General features: G+C 35.5%; 1 protein-coding gene across 4 annotated transcripts in view; it reads left to right on the top strand.

Annotated features, from left to right (window-relative positions):
- The window catches only part of LOC103089747 (sodium channel protein type 3 subunit alpha), an 83,128-nt gene that overhangs the window by 56,575 nt on the left and 2,774 nt on the right, over nucleotides 1–23,779 (top strand). For all 4 annotated transcript variants that reach the window (XM_007450064.1, XM_007450067.1, XM_007450065.1 and 1 more), the window contains exons 17-24: nucleotides 2,663–2,783; nucleotides 3,911–4,065; nucleotides 4,817–4,990; nucleotides 16,667–16,789; nucleotides 19,447–19,719; nucleotides 20,655–20,708; nucleotides 21,537–21,674; nucleotides 22,724–22,828. In XM_007450064.1, coding sequence (XP_007450126.1) covers nucleotides 2,663–2,783; nucleotides 3,911–4,065; nucleotides 4,817–4,990; nucleotides 16,667–16,789; nucleotides 19,447–19,719; nucleotides 20,655–20,708; nucleotides 21,537–21,674; nucleotides 22,724–22,828 — 1,143 coding nt within the window. The remainder of the gene's footprint in view (nucleotides 1–2,662; nucleotides 2,784–3,910; nucleotides 4,066–4,816; nucleotides 4,991–16,666; nucleotides 16,790–19,446; nucleotides 19,720–20,654; nucleotides 20,709–21,536; nucleotides 21,675–22,723; nucleotides 22,829–23,779) is intronic.

Raw genomic sequence — 23,779 nt, forward strand, 5'->3', positions numbered from 1 at the left:
ACGGACACTCTCTTCTTTACAATGTACATTACCTCCACAGCCATTTAGAAAATTGAAGTTATTTGTATTTTAACATACTAAACACATTCACAAAAGTTTACAATCTAAAGACAGTACCAATAACAAAGACACATCCAGAGGTCAATACTTGGTAAACGGTGGATATAACTGTCATTCAGATTAATGGCTACCATTACTTGTGCTGTAAAGGATTTGCTTTAAATATTTGTATTTAAATATATGACACTTGTGTAATACATGGCAGAGAATTATAATGCAAAAAATTGAACATTTCACAACTGTATTAACAGTGGTAAAATAAGAAGTGAAGGGTGAGTATATTTTCTAAAGTTTTCAAATGGAAAAGTATATGTGTATTTGTGTGTGTATACATATATACTTATTACTTTCTTCCTTCAGATTTCTTTATTGAATGTCTGCCAATATTTTAGAGAAACATTTTGGAAATATGTGTTTTTATCACTAAAATATCGTTAATAATTCCTATTCATTAAGAAAATGCATTTTCTAATACAATTAAACAGACTTCTGCAAAGGCCACAATTGAGTTACATATCAAAATGAAGAGATCAAATTATCTAAACACTATAATTCTCTCTATAAGAGTAATAACAAAATGCATTCAATCATTCATTTTTCATAAATTCAACATAACCATTTAGTGTCTATTCTATGCTTGGATCTTTTGGTGTATAGATGTATATTTGTGTATGTGTGTACATTTTTATGTACACAAATATACAATTTTATGTATATATATAATTTATATATATATTTATGAGAATATTTGATCAAAGCAAACAAGTATTATGGGTAAAACATTCTATAAAATTTAGCATGGAGAAATCATAAGAAAGAAAGGCTTCATGGAAAAGGTGGAACATGACCAGGCTCAGAAGAAATTATTCAGTTTGGATTGGCCAAAAGGAAGAAGAAACATGAAGCTTTTTATAACTAACCTCAAAATAATTTGGTTTCTTACTGGTTTTATTTATACAGTGGATATTATTGCTGCCACTCATCAAATGTCAGTGTCCAACCCATAAACCACCAATGAAATTGGAAGGGAAGAATTATCTAGTATTTTCTTGGTTATACCAGAAGCTGCTGCAATTCTATCCAGCAGTAGCTTTCCTGGGGTTTTCTTAAAAGAATAAAGATATTCTGGCTGTAAGAAGCAGAAAAATCCTGAGTGAATAAAATATGTCTTTACCTTCCACCTCTCCAAAAAGTAGAGGATTTTAACGGTAAAAATTCTTGTACTCTAATGATCCTAAGAACCATAGGCCATAATCGATGGCCTAGTCTCTCTTTAGCATACTCCAGACTAGGAGATATTTTATTATAGAATTATATTTTGACTTAGGGTGACTTTCATAATATATTTAATTGGACATGGTTAACGTCACCCTCAAAGTAATACCACAGAAAATATCATCTGGATACTACTCTTCCATGTTCATGTTATAAAGTGTTAAACTACATTTGCATGGTGATTTCAAAAAATCAAGAATTTTGAGTCAAATTTCCTCCAATATGACTGATGCTTAGGGAGTTATCCAGGTATTTTTCAGTAACACATTAACTCTTTCAGAGGGTTAGGGCAGAGTGACCCTATCACTCAGCTACTAAAGTTAATGGGGACTTTGAAACCATTAACGTGTCCATGTTCTTTCATTCTAAAAGTTTTACATTCCCTGGGTTGTGCTGTATGTCATATCTTTGCATCACTTTTCATAAAGCATTGCACATCCATAATGTCATCCCAAGTGGTATCAGAGTACTTATTAGATATTTATTCTTGCAACACTAAAGTGGCTCTTCCTAGCCACGTGGCATGTCACAATAATTTTTTTAAAGGAAAAATTCACAGCCTGATCACATGTTGAATTCAGAATATGCTCCTAATGAAAGTCTATACAGATTTTGAACAATGTCATTTATGAAGAAATTTCCATTTCGTTTAGAATTCTTTGGCAAGTATTGAATTCATTTAAGCAGTTCAAAAAAGGGAGAGAAAGAGAAAGATCTATCATTTTTCTGCTAGTAAAGTAAAAAGAAAATTATGTAAGCCAGAGAAAAATATAGCTCAAAGTTGAACTATAATGACTGTGACTAATGTTAATGTGCCACTCTTCCTTTCTAAAATTACAGAAACATGGACAGTAGTTACAGAAAACTGGTAATGTTCTTTGCCCTCTGAAAATTTCCATTGAAGAGTGGAAATTACAATTTGATTTGAAGCATTTTAATTAATATAATCAATAGTGAATGTCAGCATACCAAACTTTTATCAAGCTATTCTTGATTTGGCCTGAGTGTTGATGTATTAAATTATTTTCATATGGCATCCATAGACAAATAGAGATCATAAACAAGTTAATCAGTAAAATCACTCCCAAATCACCCACGTTGAACGCTGTCTAACCATTTTTTGTCTGAATCAACTTAGTAGTTACATTGTTTTAAACAATAGGACTTCAAGTATGTTAAAGTATTAGTACACAATTATCAGTACTGTTAACAGAGTCAAATGCTATCACTACCACCATCATTTTTTCACACCATCACAGAGCATTTCCAAATTAGCTGAATAAAAGGGGAGAAAAATCAAATCTTTGCAATGTGGTTTTGTTTCCAGAAATTAAATGCAACCAGCTCATCTGAAGGAAGTACAGTTGATGTTGCTCTGCCCCGAGAAGGTGAACAAGCTGAAACTGAACCCGAGGAAGACCTTAAGCCAGAAGCTTGTTTTACTGAAGGTAAACAAGCTCCAATATGGTTAAATGCAATCTCCCTTCTTTCCTTAGAGACTAAATATACCTCATTTGAAGGAAATATTTCAAAGAAATGGTGAAGGCATATTTATCTTTGTTTTCCTCTTTTCTTCCAAAAAGTTAATTTATCTGTATTTCCTGATTATACTATAGCAGCTACTGTGCCTGGACAATTAAGATAATTTGACACATCCTTTTTTTCATCCTCCAGAATGTGGAGAAGTGAATCCTAGAAGATAAATGGCATTCTGGAACATCATCTCATTATTGATAAAACAATCCCTTCAGACCTCATTGGCAATGTTGTGATTTGATTTATAGATGCTGCAATAATTACACTCCATCTCTAACAGTTTCAAATGTGGTTAATTTGGGCTGTGACCAGAGCTGTTTGGGGATATAGATGTGCTCTAGAGCCTTGTCAGGGAGACCAGCAGTTATTCTCACAGTGACCAGTACAGTGGCTAGCACACAAATCAATAAAGGTTTGCTGATTCAGTGTGATTGGATTGAATCCCATAAGTAGTAACTCAGAGCAGAAGAGTGGATGGAAGTTTAGAAATAACATGAAAGCTAAGAGCGGGAGGACAAAGGAAGAGAGATACTGACTGACAAGATGAGTCATAGGTATGACTAAGAAAAGCACTGAGGCTGAAAATAAATAGCTTGGGAAAACTGACAGTGGATGATACCTTGGGAGACAGGGGAATTTTCTGTGTGAAAAGAAGTGTGTAAAAATCCAGGATCACATCAAAAAATGAATAAACAATTTGAATATGCAGTTTTTCCCCAAACCTGAGAGATGTTCTTGTCCATGATAGGCCTTGAGGCAGAGAGAGATCCTAAGCAGGGTTAAAGAATGGAACCATTTATACTCAAGCAGCTCCTGGTAAAGTAATTCTTTGATTCTACGTAGCTGGCTGATATGTAAGTCTGAGAATGATTCACTATACAGGAGGGATGCTGAAGATAACTAAGGGATGACATAGCCAGTTGCTATATAAAATGATGATCTGAGACTAGGACTGGGGAGGGAGGAACAAAGTTTATTTCTTCCTATTTAAGATTGAAATATATTTTTCTAATTTATTATATTTAATGTTATCTTTTAGGATGTATTAAAAAGTTTCCATTCTGTCAAGTAAGTATAGAAGAAGGCAAAGGAAAAGTCTGGTGGAATCTGCGGAAAACCTGCTATAGCATTGTTGAACACAACTGGTTTGAGACTTTCATTGTCTTCATGATCCTTCTCAGTAGTGGTGCTTTGGTAAGTGTAACGCATTATTGGCAAGAATCAGGTTCTAGTGAAATAGCTTATCTCCAAAAATACCAGAAGCATACACTTAGTTTAAAGAGCAAAACAAGAGGTATATTTGTACCTTGCAGAGCTTGGCACCCAGGGTTTAACTATGCAAAATTCATTACAGAATAAATTAGAACCACGAGCAGCCAGATGGAATTTCTCGTCTGGTGCTTTTCTAACAGATGTTTTCCTTACTGAGACAACCATTTCCAGGGACATTCTCTAACTACATTACCTTCCATGTCAAATCCCATCCAGTTCTCCCAAATAATCATAGTAATATTTATGGACTAAAAGTGTATTTTTTTATGTCTAATCAATTTATTCTTTCAAAATGAGCCAGATCATTCAGAGAATTGATGAAAGTAAGGTTGGAATAGGCCAAGTCTATCCCTCGTTAACAGAACTTCTAGATATTTTCTGAGTTCATATTACTTCTCTAAAAGCATGTCTTTGTAGAAGTAATTGAGATACAGATTTTGGGGTGAGAGGCAGAGAAGAAAGCACAAACTCAATCAGTAAAGATACTGACATTTTCTTGCCAACATTTTCCATGAGTTTTAGTCTTTAGATTTCGTCTGGTTCCACATTTGTCTGATACTAGCCAATATTTATCAAATTAGTGCTTTGTGCCAAGCATTCTACTTAGAATTTTATCAAGTATTTGGGTGGAGGCAAGCCATTCAAATAAAATAAAAGCATTCTTGATTCACAGGCTTTTGAAGATATATACATTGAACAACGAAAAACTATCAAAACCATGCTAGAATATGCTGACAAGGTCTTCACTTATATATTCATCCTGGAAATGCTTCTCAAATGGGTAGCTTATGGATTTCAAACCTATTTCACTAATGCCTGGTGCTGGCTAGATTTCTTGATTGTCGATGTAAGTATCCTAAGTGATTTTTATGAAATTATTCTTAAAAGAGGCAAGTTTGGCATTTCATATATTTCTATAATTAAAACCTTGACTTTAATTAGACCCTAGTTTCACTAATTCTGACACAATTATGCAATTATCTTTTTAAAAAACTACAAAAAAATGCAAAAATGAGGTAAGTCTCATGGGAAAGCAGTAGAAAAGGTCCTAAAAATGTGGACAGTGGTAAGAGAAAACACAGAGAGAGTTGTTCTAGGCCACAAGCAAATAGCTCTTCTTTTTCTGAAAATTAAGGATCTCAAGGTAAGGAATAGCTAAAAATCTGTTAATTGACAGATCTAGCTTATTAACAGTTCAATTGAAAAAAAATATCTCCAGGAGGTAAAATCAAGACATATTTGGGGCCAGGAATTGTCAGAATTGCACTCTAATCCCTTACTAGAGTGTATGTTACTAAATAATGTTAAAATAACCTATTCACTGTATTCATTCAGCCACAAACCCACAGAGACAATAAAATGTTTTTCCATTCTTAAATCAGTAGTTAGATATCTCAGTAGCTAATGAAATATTTACCATGCAAAGAGATAGGTGTAGAAGCCCTGTTCTGAATCTGATTACCCTGAGGTGAATAGTCACAGGAACATTGCCAATAACAAGACCTGTCTGACTTGCAGCCTACTTTTTTATTCCAAGCAATGGAGAGGCACTGGGGCAAAATGAGAGTCAACTGGTCCTTTGTAGTCTGTGATGTTCCATTGCACAAGGCTTCTCAGCCTCCTCCACCTCAAAAAGGTGCTTTAAGCACTATCTCTAGCTGTTTCCCAGCAATTATAAAGCACTTTATTTTTAGTTCTAACGCTTGCCACTATGAATCAATGATTGTCATTATGTGTGCATTCATTCTTTTTATCGTCTTTGACAAGTGTGGGCCTATCTAAATTCTACTCCCCTTTCTCCCATACATATACACTCGAAGTTCTATAACCAAAATGTGTTCAACCCTTTGAGTTGAGACAAAATCTGGTGCCAAGTCACTATTAATAGATCAGAAATGACTTCCAACCTTCCGTGTCTGGTCTTTAATGAATAACAGAGATGAATCTCAATACTGTCCTGAAAAGCTTCCAAACAGGGAAGTTTAATATTTTCATATTCTGCAGATTGAACGGACCTTAAAGAATATCTATGCTCTATTCTACACAGTCTTCTAAACAATTTATTGTAAACTAAAGCCTCAGTTTGAAGAATTTTCCTTAGATAGTACAACTGCTTAGTAACAAAGTTGAGATTAGTGTCCTAATTTCCTAATTCTCAATTCAGTGCTCCTTTATCCTACAGATTTCTTATCTAACTCATACAAATGTTATATTTATATTTTCATACTGGCTTTGGAATTCAGCATTTATGATCTCCAGCTTTTCCCTGAAATGATGGGACACGAAACACATAATATTCTCTGGTTCAAAAAACTTTTGTCATGTATGCAGATCACTTACAAATGTGATAGAACTTCTCCAGAAAATTCTGAAATTTACTAAAATATTTTCATTTACTGAAAAATTTACATTCACTGAAACACTTACTACATTGTACTTAAGTCTGTGTATTTCCCTCACATAGAAGAAATAAATGTAATGCAAAAATCTGTCAAGGTTTTATATCATGTTTGAATCCTTAGAAAGCTAATATAGACACTTAGTTAGCTACAGAATAATGTCAAAGAATGGTGCCCCCCAAATTACTTCCCTTTTAGTAAGTTTAAATTAGTAAAATGGAACTGGGTAACTTTGGGCAAGTTATGTAATCTTAAATGGATCTATCTTCTTCTTTTCCCAAAGCAGGGACTACAATATGTGAATTCATGTAACCTCAACTAACAACTTGTTCTCAGACCACTGGGTCCAATAAGCTAAAGTAAACATAGAGTTAAAACAGTTTTTGAAAGTACAAGTAAAACATACTTAAAAGGGTTTCACAGTCCATAAGATAGATTGCTATACCAACTAAGCAGTCACAGAAAGCTCAAAACAAAACAAAGCAAAACCCCAAAAACTGAAGTATAAGTGAAGTAACTTCAAACCAGAAGAAATCCACTTTTAAACCTGGAGAAATTTATCTATGTAAAATTTATCTATCTTCAATTCCCTACCTAAAAATAAAGGTATTGGGTTATCTCTCCAACCTCCGTTAACATTCATTCATTTGTCTAATAAATATTTTGAGCACCTAATAAGGGCCACATGCTATTTTAGATAAAGAAGATATGAACAAGACAAATCAAGCCCTGTTAGATCTACAGGATCTAACACTCTAAGAGAGACTGGAACAGACAGTAAAGATGTAAACAAATAAAATCCAAAAATAAGATAAAAGCAGATGGTGATCACTGCTATGAAAGAAAACAGGATAAGAGGATAGAGAATGACTGCAGAGTGGGGAGCAGGAGAGTTTTACCCAGAGTTTCTATGGAAGGTGTCTTTGATGAGGTAAATGATGAGAAATAGTGTCTCAGTACCTGTGGGCTGCTGTAACATAATACCATAGACTTAGTGACCTGTAAACAACAGAATTTATTTCTCACAGTTCTGGAGGCTGCAAAGTCCCAGAATAAAGCACCAGCAGATTCAGTGTCTGGTGAGAGCCTGCTTCCTGATTCATAGGCAGCAGTCTTCTCGCTGTGTCTTCACATACAGGAAGGGGCAAGCAAGCTCTCTGGGGTGTCTTTTATAAATAAGGGCACTAATCCCATTCATGAGGGCTCTGCCTTCATGACCTAATACCCTCCCAAAGACCCCACCTCCAAATACCTTCACACTGGGGTTTAGGTTTCAACATATGAATTTTGGGGGGGACATAAACATTCAGTCTATAACAATGGGACAGTTATTTGAAGACCTGAGGGAATAGAAAAGAACAATCTCAAGGCGCCAAAGTATGAGCCAGGGACACTCAAGAGACAGAAGGAAAACTGTTGTGCTGTGTGTGATGAAACACGGGCAAGAGTAATAGACACTGAATTCAGAAAGGCACCTAGAGGCCATGGTAAGAAGTTCATGTTTTACTGTAATTTAATGTCTATTGTACATATTATGTAATTTAATGTATATTGATTACAGTTGCGATGGGAAACTCAAGGGAGAAAGGGTGAGCAGGGATCTGTTCTACTGTTTTTAAATTATCACATCTGGCTATGGTGAAGGAACAGCAAAAAAGTCAAAGCAGGGAGACCAATTAGGGAGCTGTGTTAATAATCTAGGAAAGAGAAGATTATGTCTTAGACTAAGGCAATGAGACTTACTGATGAACGGGATGTATGACATGAAGAAAAAGGAGAATTCAATAGAGTTTCTTTCAATCTGAACAAATGGGTAGAAGATGAAACCATTAACTGGAATGGATAAGATCAGAAAACAGGCTTGACAGGGCAAGCAGATGGTAGGTGGAAGAGGGATGTACTAAGTTTGAGATGCCAATTAGACATTCAAGAGTACACGGTGAGTTTTACCCAAGTCTCGAGTTCTGAAGAGAATCTAACACCTGATTATGGATTTGGCAGTCATCAGGAAAGAGATGACATTTGAAATCATGAACCCGGATTAGCTCACCTAGGCAGAGAATGCAAGCTGACAAACAAAAGAGCCCAGACCAAACTCTGGAGACACTTCAACATTTAGAAGTTGGGCAAAGGAGAAGGAACCAGTAAATTAGATTGAGAAGTAGCAATTAGAAGAAAAAGGAAAACAAAATATACATGGTATCACAGAAGCCCAGAGGAGGATAGTTGGGTTTTTCCAAAGGAGAGGTGATCAATTTTGTGATCAAAAGGCCGCAAGGAGGTCAAGTGACATGAGTACTGAGAAATGACACTTACATTTGGCAGAATGGATGTCATTGCTGTCATAGTTAAGAGATGTCTCATGGAAGTATGGGGATAAAGTACTAGAAATATTGGTAAGGTTGAGGAAGAATGGAGGCCAAGAGATAGAGACAGCAAGTATGATAATTCAGGTTGGAATCAAGTAGGACAACTTAACCCATGCCTTTGCTGTCAGAATCGCACACTAGATGGACCACTTTTTCTAACTCTGTATAATTATTTTCTCCTATCCAAAGGCAAAAGATACTATATTCATATGAAAACCAAACTATCCTGTATTATAACTATACAAGCTATACTTTAGATGCTATTATTATCCATAGAATGAATTAAACATGTGATCATAATTTATTGAAAAAAATTCACATTTCTTGTGGTCCTTATGGATTTTTGCATAAGTGTCATCCCTAAGAAAATTCATTGAGCATCTATCATGACAACTTCAAATTTGGTTCTAAATTATCCTAAGGTGCCAGTGTTTCCAAAACACACTCTTGGTAAAGATTCAACCATCATGAAATATTTATTGCCCACAAGTAATTTCCACTTTAGAGACAGCACAGGTTGCTGATGTGGTTGAAATGAGATGCTTGATGTCTGCTACTCAGACATCCTGCTTGCTCAAGGGCTCCTTAGAATCCTCATCAGCTGCTCTGCTGAAGTGAACAAAAGCAGAATAGGGACATTTTCTGATTCTAATATGTATTAACAATTGCCATCAACCTCTAGAATCCAGTGATCCTGGCTGTTCTTGACATTTATTTTTGACATATCAGCATCCTCAATAATGAAGCCAGAATTGTTATTAATATTAGTAGCCACAATAAGATGCCTAGCACTTCCTGAACACTTACTGTGGGAATAGCACTAATTCAGAGCCTTACCTAATAATAAAGAAAACTGGTAACCCTGATTTAATGCTTACTGTGTACAATTGCTGCTAAAATCACTTTACATACGTTAATTCATCTAATCTTCAAAACTCTATGAGTTAGAAACCATAATTATTCTCATTTTGCAGATGGGGAAACTAAGACAAAGAAAAGTTGTTACTTGTAAACACAGTAAATAAGAAAGAGACTAAGCTGGATTTTGTAACCAAGGAGTTTGGCTCTAATGACTGTGCTTCCTAACCCCTACATTACCAACCTCATTATCAATTATCTCTTTTTAATTATACAGTATTTATTAATCCTCTTAACAATCCTGTGATGTAATTCTTATTTTTATCTCTATTTTGCTACTGATAAAATGAGGTTTAGAGATGTCACACAGCTATTAGGTCAGAGGTACCTCTGTCTAGCGCTGTGCTCTTTCTTTGCCCCATATTTTTCAACAGAGCACAGATATATGTAAAATGTCATGTTGCACTAGTCAGAGTTCCCACATTACACTCTGAAGGTGGCTGCCTTTGGTGGTGGTGAATGAAAACAATAAGATGCCTTGCTAATATGGACACACCTGCCTTGAATTTCACCTGGAGCTCTTGTGGAAATATTTGATTAAATTAAAAACTTTGAGGTAAAGGAACTGAATAGCTATAAATTATTGTCATTTCATATCAATTTCTGATCTCTCTTCAAACATACTTCCATGTAAACAGTCTAGTATGTGCTTTGACTTTTTCTACAAATGTCTCCTAATAGGAATGACTCACTTTGTTCCTTTTCAGGAAGAATTTAATTCTTTTAGCATTATCAATTTATTAATAAGAAAATTTTTTCACTGGCTAGGTTTAAAGAGATAATTTAATAGCATAAATTCTATATTCCAGTTTTTAAAAGATTATGACTTTTAGCCAATACTGGTCTTTCCTTAAACCCCAATTCACATTTCTAATTGCTTCCTAGATAATACCTACTGATCCTCCTCCTGACTGAGTACATTCATTACTTTTTCCCTCCAGTCATGCATTTCTTCCTGAATGTCCTGTTTAGTCTGGTAGTGGTATATTTATGAAGCTAAGCTAAATGTCATCTTCAGCCTCTCCCTTTCTTTCACCCCTCACAGTCAATCAATCAGCAAATTCTACTTCAAATTACCAACTAAAAAATGAATTGGAGGTCTGGACCCTCCTCATCAACAACACACCAACATCACAATGACTAACTAGACCAAGCAATGGCTTTTTTTTCTTTTAACATCTTTATTGGGGTATAATTGCTTTAAAATGGTGTGTTAGTTTCTGCTTTATAACAAAGTGAATCAGATATACATATACATATATCCCCATATGTCCTCCCTCTTGCGTCTCCCTCCCACCCTCCCTATCCCACCCCTCTAGGTGGTCACAAAGCACTGAGCTGCTTTATAAATGTTCTCCCTGCCTCTAGTCATGACCTCGTTAAACATCTCCCTTAGGAAGATCCACATGTCTCTTTTTCTAAAAGCCTTCCCATGGGATATCGTACCAGCTCATCACTGCTAAGATTCTAAGCAGTGACACTGAAGGCAGATAGGGGCTCTCATGTATAATATTAATAACGATTAACCTTTGCTTTAATTCATTTAATCATCACAACAACCACTGAGGTATCCACTGTTATGATCCCAATTTTGTAGATGAGGAAACTGAGACACGGAGTAATTACTTAGCTATTAAGTGACTATATAACATATGTTCATTAAGTAAAATGTTAAAAACAATTCCTATTTTCCTAGAAAAAAACAATAACTAAACCTAAGGACAGATTCACAATTACATACCCCATAAGTAATCATGCTCACTATCAATCAGACTAGCACTTTTACCAGTATTTTACCAGTAGAGTACTTGATTAAAGATGATGCCTCCATTAGTAAAGATACTGTGATTTATCTTCTCAACATGAATAACATATAGCGTTATATTGCTTTAATCATCTTGAAATTACTGAATTATGGAATTCCCGGCAAGGAAGTAAACTTAGAAATCACCTGATTCAAAGTCCTCATTTTTAAAAAAATGGTGTTTGCAATATTTCAATGAAATTCCTATGGAATCCATGGTGTCTACATGCCACCATGCAGTCCCCAGCGATGCACCACCAGAATTTACTCATCCATTCCCCAGGAATGAGCACTTAGATTATCTCCAGTTTCCCTCTGCCACAAATACCGTAATTACCAAGATGCTCACTTTTACATGTCTGGTGAGCATTATGAATTTTCTAATCATGTAAAAAGTTATAGACAAATAAATAAACTATAAAAGCCTAAGATAAAAGTAGGAGAATGTCAAAAGCAAAGAGGCAGCCTTGAGTTACAGACTTCCGTTACATAAAAGTGTAAGGACTTGCATTCCTGACTGACATTGCATACGAACTGCTCTTCACTTCTCAGACACTGGATGGTCTTCACTCCATTCCTACCATAAACCTTACCCATCCCAGCTGATCAAATCCTGCCATCTCCAGTATCCCCAACCTCCCATCTTCGTTAAGAGCCCTCTGCCACCACTTCCATGGAAGATTTTGTACCTGTTCCCTCACCATCACCTGAGCCCCATTTTAGAAGCTGCTTAGCCGACTGTTCTGGAGTAGAAGGAAGGAGGTATGCACTTAGCAATCTGAAACTCTAGGTGCCCTTCTCTAAGAAATACTGAGTTAGTCTACATGCTATTTAAACCCTATGGTACTATTAATGGAAAACCCTCCATTGCATGATGTATTAAAGAGGCTTTCGTGGTCTCACAAGGAAACCCAACCACAATGTGGATTATTGTTGCTACGTTCTGACCTCTGTAACAAATACAGATTTTACTTTGTTAGCCGTGAAGGAGTATTACTCCATTCTGCTCTCTGGCAGGGCTGGAGAAGGGTGGGTGAAGGGACTCAAGAATGTCCAGCTTCCCTATACAGAGACTTTGAATCGATTCTGTTTTCAGTGCCATCCATTACCGCCTGTTTTAGAAGAACACAGGGCCTCCATGTCCAGAGCCTTTTCAGAGTCCATTAGAACAATCTGACTTACTTCTGGGTTTCTGCTGCTGTTTTTGCTCTGCTGAGAAAGTAATCATTCCGGTGTGCTTTATTTTTTCAAACTCCAGAATTTTTTTAAAACTCTCTTCCTTCTTGTCTCTTCTTGCATTCTCTTTGTATTCTTTTGCTTTCCTTCAAGTTAAATTTCAATAAGGAGTATAAATAAATATGTTGTTCAAACAAATATATTAAAATGAAAGTTTAGAGGGAATTTGTATGTCATACTATTTGGTTAATGACCTTTTTGTTACTGATTTGTAGGACCTCCTTTTACATTAAGGAAATTTACTATTTTGTCACATGTGGTATGACTATTTTGATTTGGGCTTTTGTCTCTTGAGCTTTTTTTTTGTCATGTGAAAATGTTTTCATATTGGTTTAGTCAAATTTATCAGCCTTTTTCTCCCTTTTTGGTTTTTCTCATGCTTAGAAGACCATTTGCTTTAAAGATTATTAAAACATTTTGACATGCTTTTTCCCTCAGCTTTAACTGTTTGAGTTTTGTTTCTTCATCCATTTTTATGTTTGAATTTTTGATCAGTCTGGAACTTATTTTGGTGTAAGGTGTGAGGTGAGACTCCAATTCTATCTTCCTCAAAATGGTTTCTCATTGTAGTTGTTTCTTTCACCTGTCATTTAAAATGCTACCCTTTTCTATGTGCTAAATCTTGGTATGCCAGTATGCCTTGCGTCTAATTTGGGTTTGTTTAATTCACTTCTTTGTCTACTAATATGACAGCTTTAATTATTGTAGATCTATAATTAGCTTTAATATCAGGTGGAATTTGTCCTTTTTTTTTTTTTTTTTTTTTTTGTGGTACGCGGGCCTCTCACCGCTGTGGCCTCTCCCGTTGCGGAGCACAAGGTCAGGATGCGCAGGCTCAGCGGCCATGGCTCACGGGCCCAGCCGCTCCGCGGCACGCGGGATCCTCCCGGACCGGGACACGAACCCGCGTCCCCTGCATCGGCAAGCAGACTCTTAACCACTGCGCCACCAGGGAAGCCTGAATTTGTCCTTTCTGATTGCTCTTCTTCTTAAAACAATATTTTAGATTATTCTTATACTTTTATTTTTCCTTGTTAATATTTTAAAGTTTGTGTAGTTTCAAAAGACACATATAAACTTTAAAAAATTAATATGATAAAATATATTACAACCAAAAATAATTATATTATTGTTTACAGTAGTTTTTCACTTTATTCCCCTGATTTTTTGAGGTCAACAATAACATATATGTAAATAATGGCTTCTTCCACTTTTCTGATTGTTATAGCTCTTATTTCTTTTTCAGAAAGTGTTAAATAATAATGTTGATAGTGGACATATTTTGTTTATTTCTGGTTTTAATGAGAATGCTTCTAAATTTCTCCATCAAAAATTAAGCAAGGCTTTGCAATGAAATGTATCATCTCGATGTATGGAGGTGATCATATGGTTTTAATCTTTTAACTGCTTATACTGAACTTAAAAAATTATCTTTAGCCATTTTAAGGGAAATAAATTCATATCACTTAGTTCATTAAACAATCACAGGACTTCCAGGGTCTTCTTCAGAACCGTCAACTCCCTCCTGCATTATTCCCTTCCTTCTCAGTCTCAACTGCCACAGGACTGTGGAAGGGTGTGGATGACAACTAAACCACCCCCTGTGGTTTCATATATTTTCTGGGTAGTAAGGTATCTAGAATCATGTAAATTTGTACTAAAAATTCAGTGTTTGGCAAAGAGTTTCTGTTACACTTTGCACACATTAGGAAGAATGCCTTTTGTGTTTAGCATAAGAGACTAAGATTAAAACACTGTGTATTGTAAGGTCGAGGACAAAGTTGCTGAGATGGGAAACACACTGGACTTGAAAACAGAAATTCCAGTTATGTGCTTGCCCCTTGCTACCTTTTCTTGGACTAGTCATTTGACTACTCTCAGACACAGATAATGAGTGAAAAAGATCACTGTAAGTTTTAAAGCACCCCACCAACATAAGGCATCATCTTCCAATTTTAAGTATGCTGAAAATCTTTAAAACTATTTATTTCAAAATTGCCTTTAAAGCATATTAAGTTTTTCACAATACTTAACTCAATAAGATGAGTTTTTGTCCTACACAAAATGACATGAAGTCCATTAAAAGAGGGCAGTTCACTAAAATGCAGCTTCTCTAGCAACACACAGAGCCACCCCAGTGTGCAAGTGGTACCTCTCAGCTTTGAACCCACAACTTGCTATTCTTCCAGAACCTCCTGGTTCTGACCATTACCTTTCTTTTCCTTTCAAAGCGTGAGCTTCCTTACATCAGGGTCTTGAGAAATTTGCAGCCACTTCCCTTTAAATGCCCAAGTCTCAGGACTTGGTTGGGAAGATGAGGGAAGTCTTCAGAAAGCAGCTCCAGAAACTTAAAGAAGCTGTGAATGCTTCCGGAGGCAAATGAGCCCAGAATATAGAAGCCTGTGCGTTCTCTGATAATAACTTTCCCCATCTTTCCACTCTTCTGTAGCAGCGAACACTAGACAGAAATGAATAGCTCGATAAATTATGCTGCCACTAGTGAAGTTTAACATTCAAGTCATTTATTTTTCTGTTCAATTCTGCAAGATGTATGTTAAATTAAATAATGAGGGGACAGTGGCTCCATTTGCCTGTAAAGTCTCGGTTCTGGTTTTGGTGTCACCTTTACACCATGATCCTTAAGCCATCCAGTGGATGTAGTAAATTAACCTCTCTCCGATGCATCAAGAAGAGGACTAGTAATATAAAATCCTTGCAAGAATTGAGAAGATAATCATACAAGTCATTTTCTGTGTTCTGTGGTTCAGATTAAGAATGAATTTTTGATAATGGAGGAAAAAGGTTGAGATATGGTTTTGAAGTCAGATCACTTGGATTCTAACTTCACCTCTTTCTACCTGTACATCCTTTTTTTTTTTTTCTGAAGGGGGGAGTGTGGGGGAAACTCAACTTCCTCACTGGTGAAAAGGTAAAAGTAATAGTACCTACTTCTTGAGATTTATACATGTAAGACACTCAGAACAGAACCTAACATATAGTAAATTTTCAATAAATGTTATTATATTGAAAGAAAATAAAAGCAAATAAAGTCTCTTCCTCCCAAAAGAGACATGTCTTCTTTAACCTTTCATATATTTAAGTAAAATTTAGCATTTGTGTAAATATCAGAAAGATGTATTATCATTCTGAATGAGAAGTACTGTATTTTAAATTGTAAGTCCAGTAGTTTAGATAAAATATTTTTCATTACTATGAAACTATGTGGTCTGATAAAATGTTTTTCCAGGTTATATTTTATTCTTTTTTTATTTATCCAACATATATTGACTAAAACATATTCAACCAGACATTATTAGGAACGTTAAAAGAAAAATGCTTCATCTCAGCCCATAAAAAGTTAATGTGACCTGGAAGGGGAGAGAAGATATCTAACCTATTGACTCTATTACATGGTCAATGCCTCCAATACACATAACCAAGATATTACATAAATTTGGAAGCAAAGCATGATTTCTAATCAATGATATTAAGCACAGATCCGTAGAGCATATGGCTTTTGAATCAAATCCCAAATCATCAGTGGTGTATGCACAGGTTGAAAAGGGCTCCATGGGTAAAATATCTAACTGAAGGGGTTTACAGATGTTTATATAAATGGGCAAAGACTCCAGTTTCACTGATAAGAAAAGCAATAATATGATATGAGGCTGGCAATGTAAGATGATCGCACTATGTGGAATATGAAGGCTGCCAAGGTATGTCTGAAGTTTTATTTGGTTGGCACTAAAGAATAGATATATTCTTGGTGGACTGATTGATATTTGTTTCTTCTTTAGGTTTCTTTGGTTAGCTTGGTAGCCAATGCTCTCGGTTACTCAGAACTTGGTGCCATCAAATCCCTACGGACATTAAGAGCTTTAAGACCGCTGAGGGCTTTATCCCGGTTTGAAGGCATGAGGGTAAGAAAAATACAGGTTCTCTGATGATTCATGTCAAATTTAAATGTAAGGACTTCCCTGGCAGTCCAGTGGTTAAGACTCCAGGTCCCAACGCAGGGAGCACAGGTTCAATCCCTGGTCAGGGAACTAAGATCCCACATGCCACATAGTGCGGCAAAAAAATTAATTAATTAAATAAATAAAACACGTTGTTGAAAAAAATTAAGTGTAGGTAATGATTTAGATACAGAGGGCTGCCATACTCTTCTGATATTTATTTCATAGAATTACAAATTTTCAAAGCAGAAATCCTAAGGATCACTGAGCCTAGCCTCCTGAAACTAAAACAGGCCCTCAAAAATTGTTTGTGGCAGAACTAGAACTAGAATCCAAGTCTTCTGGTGACAGTTCAAGGATATTTCCACAACAAGTAAAACCTATGTGTTGCCATTTATTTCTTTTCATTGCTTATGCATTTTATAATTATTTACTACTGACATTCATCCTAGGAGGAGATTTTTCTTCCTCTCAGTAGGTAGTTTGATTTCTAAAAAATTACCAGTAATGAATGAAAGATAGAATGGTTTTTGTGTCCTCTACTTCTTCAATTAATATCAGTAATAAAAGTTGTTGTACAAGAAAACAACACTAAATTGTAGCCTCTGACAAAATCTATATATCCTAAGCAACCAAAGTAGGGGTTAGGATAATTAACTAAGCATTGAAGGCAACCCCTGGGGTTTGTTTCATAGATCTCCCTTTTAAGTGAGCATTCTGAATGAGGTTCACTTTTTCCATTAGCACTTGTATTTTCCTCTCCAGCTCTCTTCCTTAGTGTGTATTTTATGCATCTAAACATAAAGTACACACTTATATACACATCTACTTGCCACGCCCCTCAAAATACTATTTAGCACAAAGGCCAGCTTTGTTTAATCCAGCTTGCAAATGCACATGGATACTGAATTTCTTCTAGGTCATGGGGCTTTTACGTTAGGAGATGGTTTGTTTAAGCGATAAAAACACTTCAGTTTTGACTTTGAGATTCACTCACCAGGAAGAATGAAACCACTCTCCAGATGCACTATAAGCAATGAAATACTTGCTTTTACATAATAATTTTCTTTCATTGCTACTTGATAAAGTCACAAGGTAAAATTAATAAAAATGATTATGTAATTTCAAGTTTTTTCCACACCAATCTTTTACCATCACTCACATTATTTAAGCCTTCATCTGGCTGCATGGTTTCATATAAATAATTCTTTTTTTTTTTTTGCGGTACGTGGGCCTCTCACTGTTGTGGCCTCTCCCGTTGTGGAGCACAGGCTCCAGATGCGCAGGCTCAGCGGCCATGGCTCACGGGCCCAGCCGCTCTGTGGCATGTGGGATCTTCCCGGACTGGGGCACGAACCTGCGTCCCCTGCATCGGCAGGCGGACTCTCAACCACTGCGCCACCAGGGAAGCCCTAATAATTCATTTTTGAGGGGAGACAGCAATTGAACAAAATAGAAAACTTCCAAGTTTGCTCTAATCTGAAAACTATTCTAGTTTGGCATTTTTAATTTTGTCATATGGCAGAATTAACATTCTAGGTGTAAAATATGGCAAAAGGTATGCATTTATTTGATGATAAGAGAACTTGTGGGAGGTCATTTTACACACATTTTAGAGCCAAGAAAACCTGGTTTCAGTATAGTATATATGACAATTTCTAAATGAAATAAGATTCAAGTAGCATAAGAAATTTTTACAATTTTGGATTTCAGGTTTTGATATTAATTTAAAATTCTTTGGTGTTGATTTCTAAAATAATGTTTCAGTATTTTAAAATAAAACAATTGTTTCATTTAATATAAGTGCCTAACAAAATAGTCCCAGTATGAGCTAGATTAATTAGATAAGAAAAGATACAAATCACTAGAGATTTGAAAATACACATTAATCTCTTCTGAATTTAGAGGAAAGATGACTGAATTTCTCCTTCATGAAATAGGTTGGCCTGGGTTGGTGAAGTAACGTGTGCCCTGAAGTGAACATTTAAGAGATTTGGATCAATAATAATGGGAACACATTCAGTAATTTATGTCCAGAGATAAATTCCATCTCATTTCCTAATTTAACATACTTTTTTAAAATTAGGAATTATCAATATGGGGAAAAAGGACCTTGTAAATTCCTTATACCATTCTTCATCTTCATCAAAAGTTAACTTGATCTGGTGATACAGATTTAAGGCATTATTAATACTTTGTTTATTTGTAATGGGTTTGTTTAACCATGTTTTCAAATCATCAGTCATTCATGAACACACCTGAAAGTTAACATATATTGTTGAATGATGATTATTTCTTGTTGGTATTTAATACATCTTTTTTTTTCTTTTTTTCCCCAGCATACAAACATTTTCTGACTCCATCTTACTATATCAGGTTTTTGTTTATTTCTTTTCACACTTTGGCATATTTTGCTTTCCTTAAATCCTTTAGCTCTTTAGTGTGTCACTGTTTGTTTTCCCCTACTGAATATGTCCTAGAAAATATCAGAAGAAACAAACTTGTCCACCTAGATTTTTATTTAACTCGTTTCACACCCATTTTATATTGAATAAATAATGGAAGAAATGGTTTCCATTTTAACAATTTGTAAGCTGCCTTATCCTTATCTCCTCTTCTAGGTGGTTGTGAATGCTCTTGTTGGAGCAATTCCCTCTATCATGAACGTGCTGTTGGTGTGTCTCATCTTCTGGCTGATCTTTAGCATCATGGGTGTGAATTTGTTTGCTGGCAAGTTCTACCACTGTGTAAACACGACAACTGGTAACATGTTTGAAGTTAGTGAAGTTAACAATTTGAGTGATTGTCAGGCTCTTGGCAAGAAAGCTCGGTGGAAAAATGTGAAAGTAAACTTTGATAATGTTGGCGCTGGATATCTCGCACTGCTTCAAGTGGTAAGTGCCTACTGTATGAATTTTGAATACGTTTTCAAAATGTTTCAAGTAAAATCATTTCTCTGATGTTCTTTGTTTGAGTGATTAATATCTGATAGCACGAAAGTAGTTGATGACAACACCTGTACTATTAGCATGACTTGACTAAAGAAGATGTTTTGCAGTGATTTTAAAATGTATTTTCCCCAGTGTTCAGTTGTTAATATGTTTTAATGTGATTTTATATTTCTGCTTCCTGTGTTTTCTTACTCTATTATTGAGTGTTATTGTGCTATTACCATTTTTAATTTTCGGTAGCAATAAATGCCAAAGAAGCAATTATATGTATTAAAATAATAATGTATCTATTGTAGTGATTAATTAAATGTATAGATTATTAATCTATGTATTAATCTAAGTATTAATTAATTAATACACAGGTACAGATAATGTACAGATAATGTACAGATTAATGTACAGATAATTGTACCAAGATCTAAGGAGTAAAGTTCTACTTACTATGTGTGGAAATGAAAATCTTATGGAGTGGATTTCAAAATGTGTAATGTTTAATTATTTTGACTTAACTGACAGTATATTAACTAATCAAGAATTTAATGAAAACAGTTGAGTGTTTAAACACACAAGAGGTTTGAATCATAGAGCTTACCTTTTGAAAGGGATTTGAGACTGAGATGAGAGTTTCACCTAGTTACATGTTAGTGTAGAAAAAAACAAAATACCTTCCAAGACAAAGAAAAAGAGTTCCAGTTTTGAAATAATCTTGTTCTATTTCAATTTCATTTCTTCATTCAATCCATTTAAATCTCTTTGTAGAATATTTCATAATATTGTACAAAAAGTTATATTTAATAACACTATCATATTTTCATATGGTAGAATGCATATTCTTGGATTAGGTTTTTATGCAGAATTCAAATATATGTTGTTTACAGGCCACATTTAAAGGCTGGATGGATATTATGTATGCAGCTGTTGATTCACGAGATGTAAGTTTCACTCAAATACTATTTATAGCTACTAGATTTTTCCATAGTGATAATTTAACTGAAAGGCCCAGAATTTTATATTAGAAGCAATCAGAACATTTATAACTGCATATAGAAATTCTCTTTTTAAGCCAATTCACTTCAATATAAATGATATTTTGGTTAACATATGTCTATTATAGATCTAATATGAAAGGATATCTAACTGCATGGATTAGAAGAATCAGATTGGCCCAGTAAATGAGACTCTTAAGATTGGGAAAGCTGCTCAGTGGGGAAGTAATTTGTCTCTCCCTATCCCTGGAGAGTATGATAAACCAGAGTCTGTGAAGCAGCTTCCAAAAATATCATGATAAAAGCAAGCAAGTTTCAGGGAAACTCAATTTAGAAAATAGGAATAAATATAGTTCCTCAGAACATATCTGTTTATGCTGAATTTTCCTCTTAGAATTTGATGTTCTGTTATTAAAGCCTTATCTCCAAGAGCTAGCATTTACAAACCCAAGGAGAAAATATTGCAAAAAAAATTATAGCAAGACTAATAACAGGTTCAAAATGTTTGCCTTGTTTATACCACTGCTACTTACTCTAAAGAATAGGTACAGGTAAGCCACAATGGGAAAATAGATTTAAGAACAATCGTAAAATTACAAATTTTCATTATACTAGGTCATACTAATTTGGAAAAAGAATTGCTTTTGCAGAACAGTATCTCAGGTCAAGGCAAAAATAACTCTATAGTAAGTAACAACACTCACCAAATTTTTAATTTAGCTCAAGTATTTATTGTGTTTTTAAATATTATTTAATATTTTCAATATTATTTAGGTTAAACTTCAGCCTGTATATGAAGAAAATCTGTATATGTACTTATACTTTGTCATCTTTATCATCTTTGGGTCATTCTTCACTCTGAATCTATTCATTGGTGTCATCATAGATAACTTCAACCAACAGAAAAAGAAGATAAGTATTCCTCAGCTCTCACCTTTCTCCATTCTGAGGTTCTGTCTGTTTTACATCCAAATAACCAGGACACTCATAGTCATGATGGAGTTAGATCATTTTTAAATTGTCTTCCATTCACTATGTGGTCAGTTCAGCTGCAGAGGAGTCCAGCCTCTAACTGGTGGCTCCTCTCCAGATTCATCCTCTGCAGATCTGCTGTAGTGTCTTTCTGACTCAAAACTATGACCACTGCTTCAAAACATCCAGTGGGCCTCAATGCTTTACCCTTGCTTACAGAGCCTTTCAGGAATTATCTCCACCCAGTCTTCCTGCTTCATCTTCTTCCACACCACACTTTCTATATGCACCTCCCTACTCCTCAGGTACCCACCATTAACACTATCACTTGCTACATACACAGCTACATGGATTTCTGCCCTTTTCTGAACAAGGCATGCTCTTCTCCCTCCATGACTTTACATAGGATATTTTCTCTTCCTAAAGTGCTTTGCCTAGCAAACCCTTAATCATCCTTTAAGGTCTAGCTTAAGGGTACTTCCCTATATAAAGCCTGTTTCTGAATCTCAGAACAGATTCAGAAACAGATTATTGTTATCTCTACAGTACTGGGTTGTTTTTGTTTGTCTGCATATAGACACTGTGTCTTATATATCTATGTAGTTCTGATACTGGGTGTACTGTCTAAGACACAGGAAGTGCTCAAAAAGTGTTGAATGAAGAAGTAAAATTGTCAACACTGAAATGACTAAGATTTTTTTTCTTTCATGAAAATATATTTGAGACTCCTGAGCCTCCTTCTAAATGTAATATAATCAAATTAGAATCCTGTACTAATCAGAGTTTTATGTGATTATGGGTTTAACATAATGTTAAGGTACTCAGAATTTCACATAAAAGGGAAAAGCAGGATAAATCTATATGAAGCAGGATAATATCCATTTAGAAACTGAAAAAAAAAGGATTAAAGGAGAGACTCAGAAATACTTTTGTAAAAATACTGTTGTAATACAGGTTGGATTGTAACCAGTTTTATACTATGTCTTTACTTTGGAGGTCAAGACATATTTATGACAGAGGAACAAAAAAAATATTACAATGCAATGAAGAAACTTGGGTCCAAGAAACCTCAGAAACCCATACCTCGGCCTGCAGTAAGAATTACTCATCTTCTTTAACATTCCAAAGCCCTATTTCCATATGATGAAATTGGGCAGCGCTCTGGATCAGAACATATTAGGTGATATCATCAATATATAATATGACCTAACTGTAAAGTACATACTGTGTAACACAATTTGCAACTACTACACTGTAAGAATTACTAAGTTCTTAAAAGTGAGGCAGTGTTCTTTAGTTTGTCAGTTGAAAACCTCCAAGTCAGGGTTCCCAATAACTGCTTCCAAAGCAAGGTTCATGCTCCTGCTGCCACCTACTGCTGCCAACAACACACCTGGTTCCAGCTCCTCTAATCTTGTTACATGGCACCCTCTTATCCTTTTAAGTAGATGGAGTTTTCCAGACTTCCCATTCTACACCCATGGGCTCCCTCTATGCTATTTGTTCTCTCCATTGTTATGACTAGAAAATATTTTTAACGTCTTTAGAAAGGAAAAGGGTATCATCAAAATAGTTTGTTTCAGCAAATACACCCACACACAAAAGATTTATTCAGAATGCATACTCTGTAGAGCTTCATTATAGTGGAAAGTCATAAAGATGGTGGACTGTGTTCACAGAGCTGTATTCTAAATCACCTATCCTCTTAGATGGGTAAGGAATAAGGAACTGAGACCCAAAGAAGGTATATATTGTACGTAAAGTCACAAAGCCTGTAATCGCCAGAAATGGGACTTGACAAGGTCTCATGAATCCTATAAATGACTTCACTTTGCATTATTTTTAAGAGTAGTTGGGGGCTTCCCTGGTGGCGCAGGGGTTGAGAGTCCACCTGCCTGCGATGCAGGGGACACGGGTTCGTGCCCCAGTCTGGGAAGATCCCACATGCGGCGGAGCGGCTAGGCCCGTGAGCCATGGCCGCTAAGCCTGCGCGTCCGGAGCTGTGCTCCGCAACGGGAGAGGCCACAACAGTGAGAGGCCCGCGT

The sequence above is a fragment of the Lipotes vexillifer genome, unplaced genomic scaffold (assembly GCF_000442215.2).
Source record: "Lipotes vexillifer unplaced genomic scaffold, Lipotes_vexillifer_v1.1 scaffold330, whole genome shotgun sequence".
Taxonomy (NCBI): domain Eukaryota; kingdom Metazoa; phylum Chordata; class Mammalia; order Artiodactyla; family Lipotidae; genus Lipotes; species Lipotes vexillifer.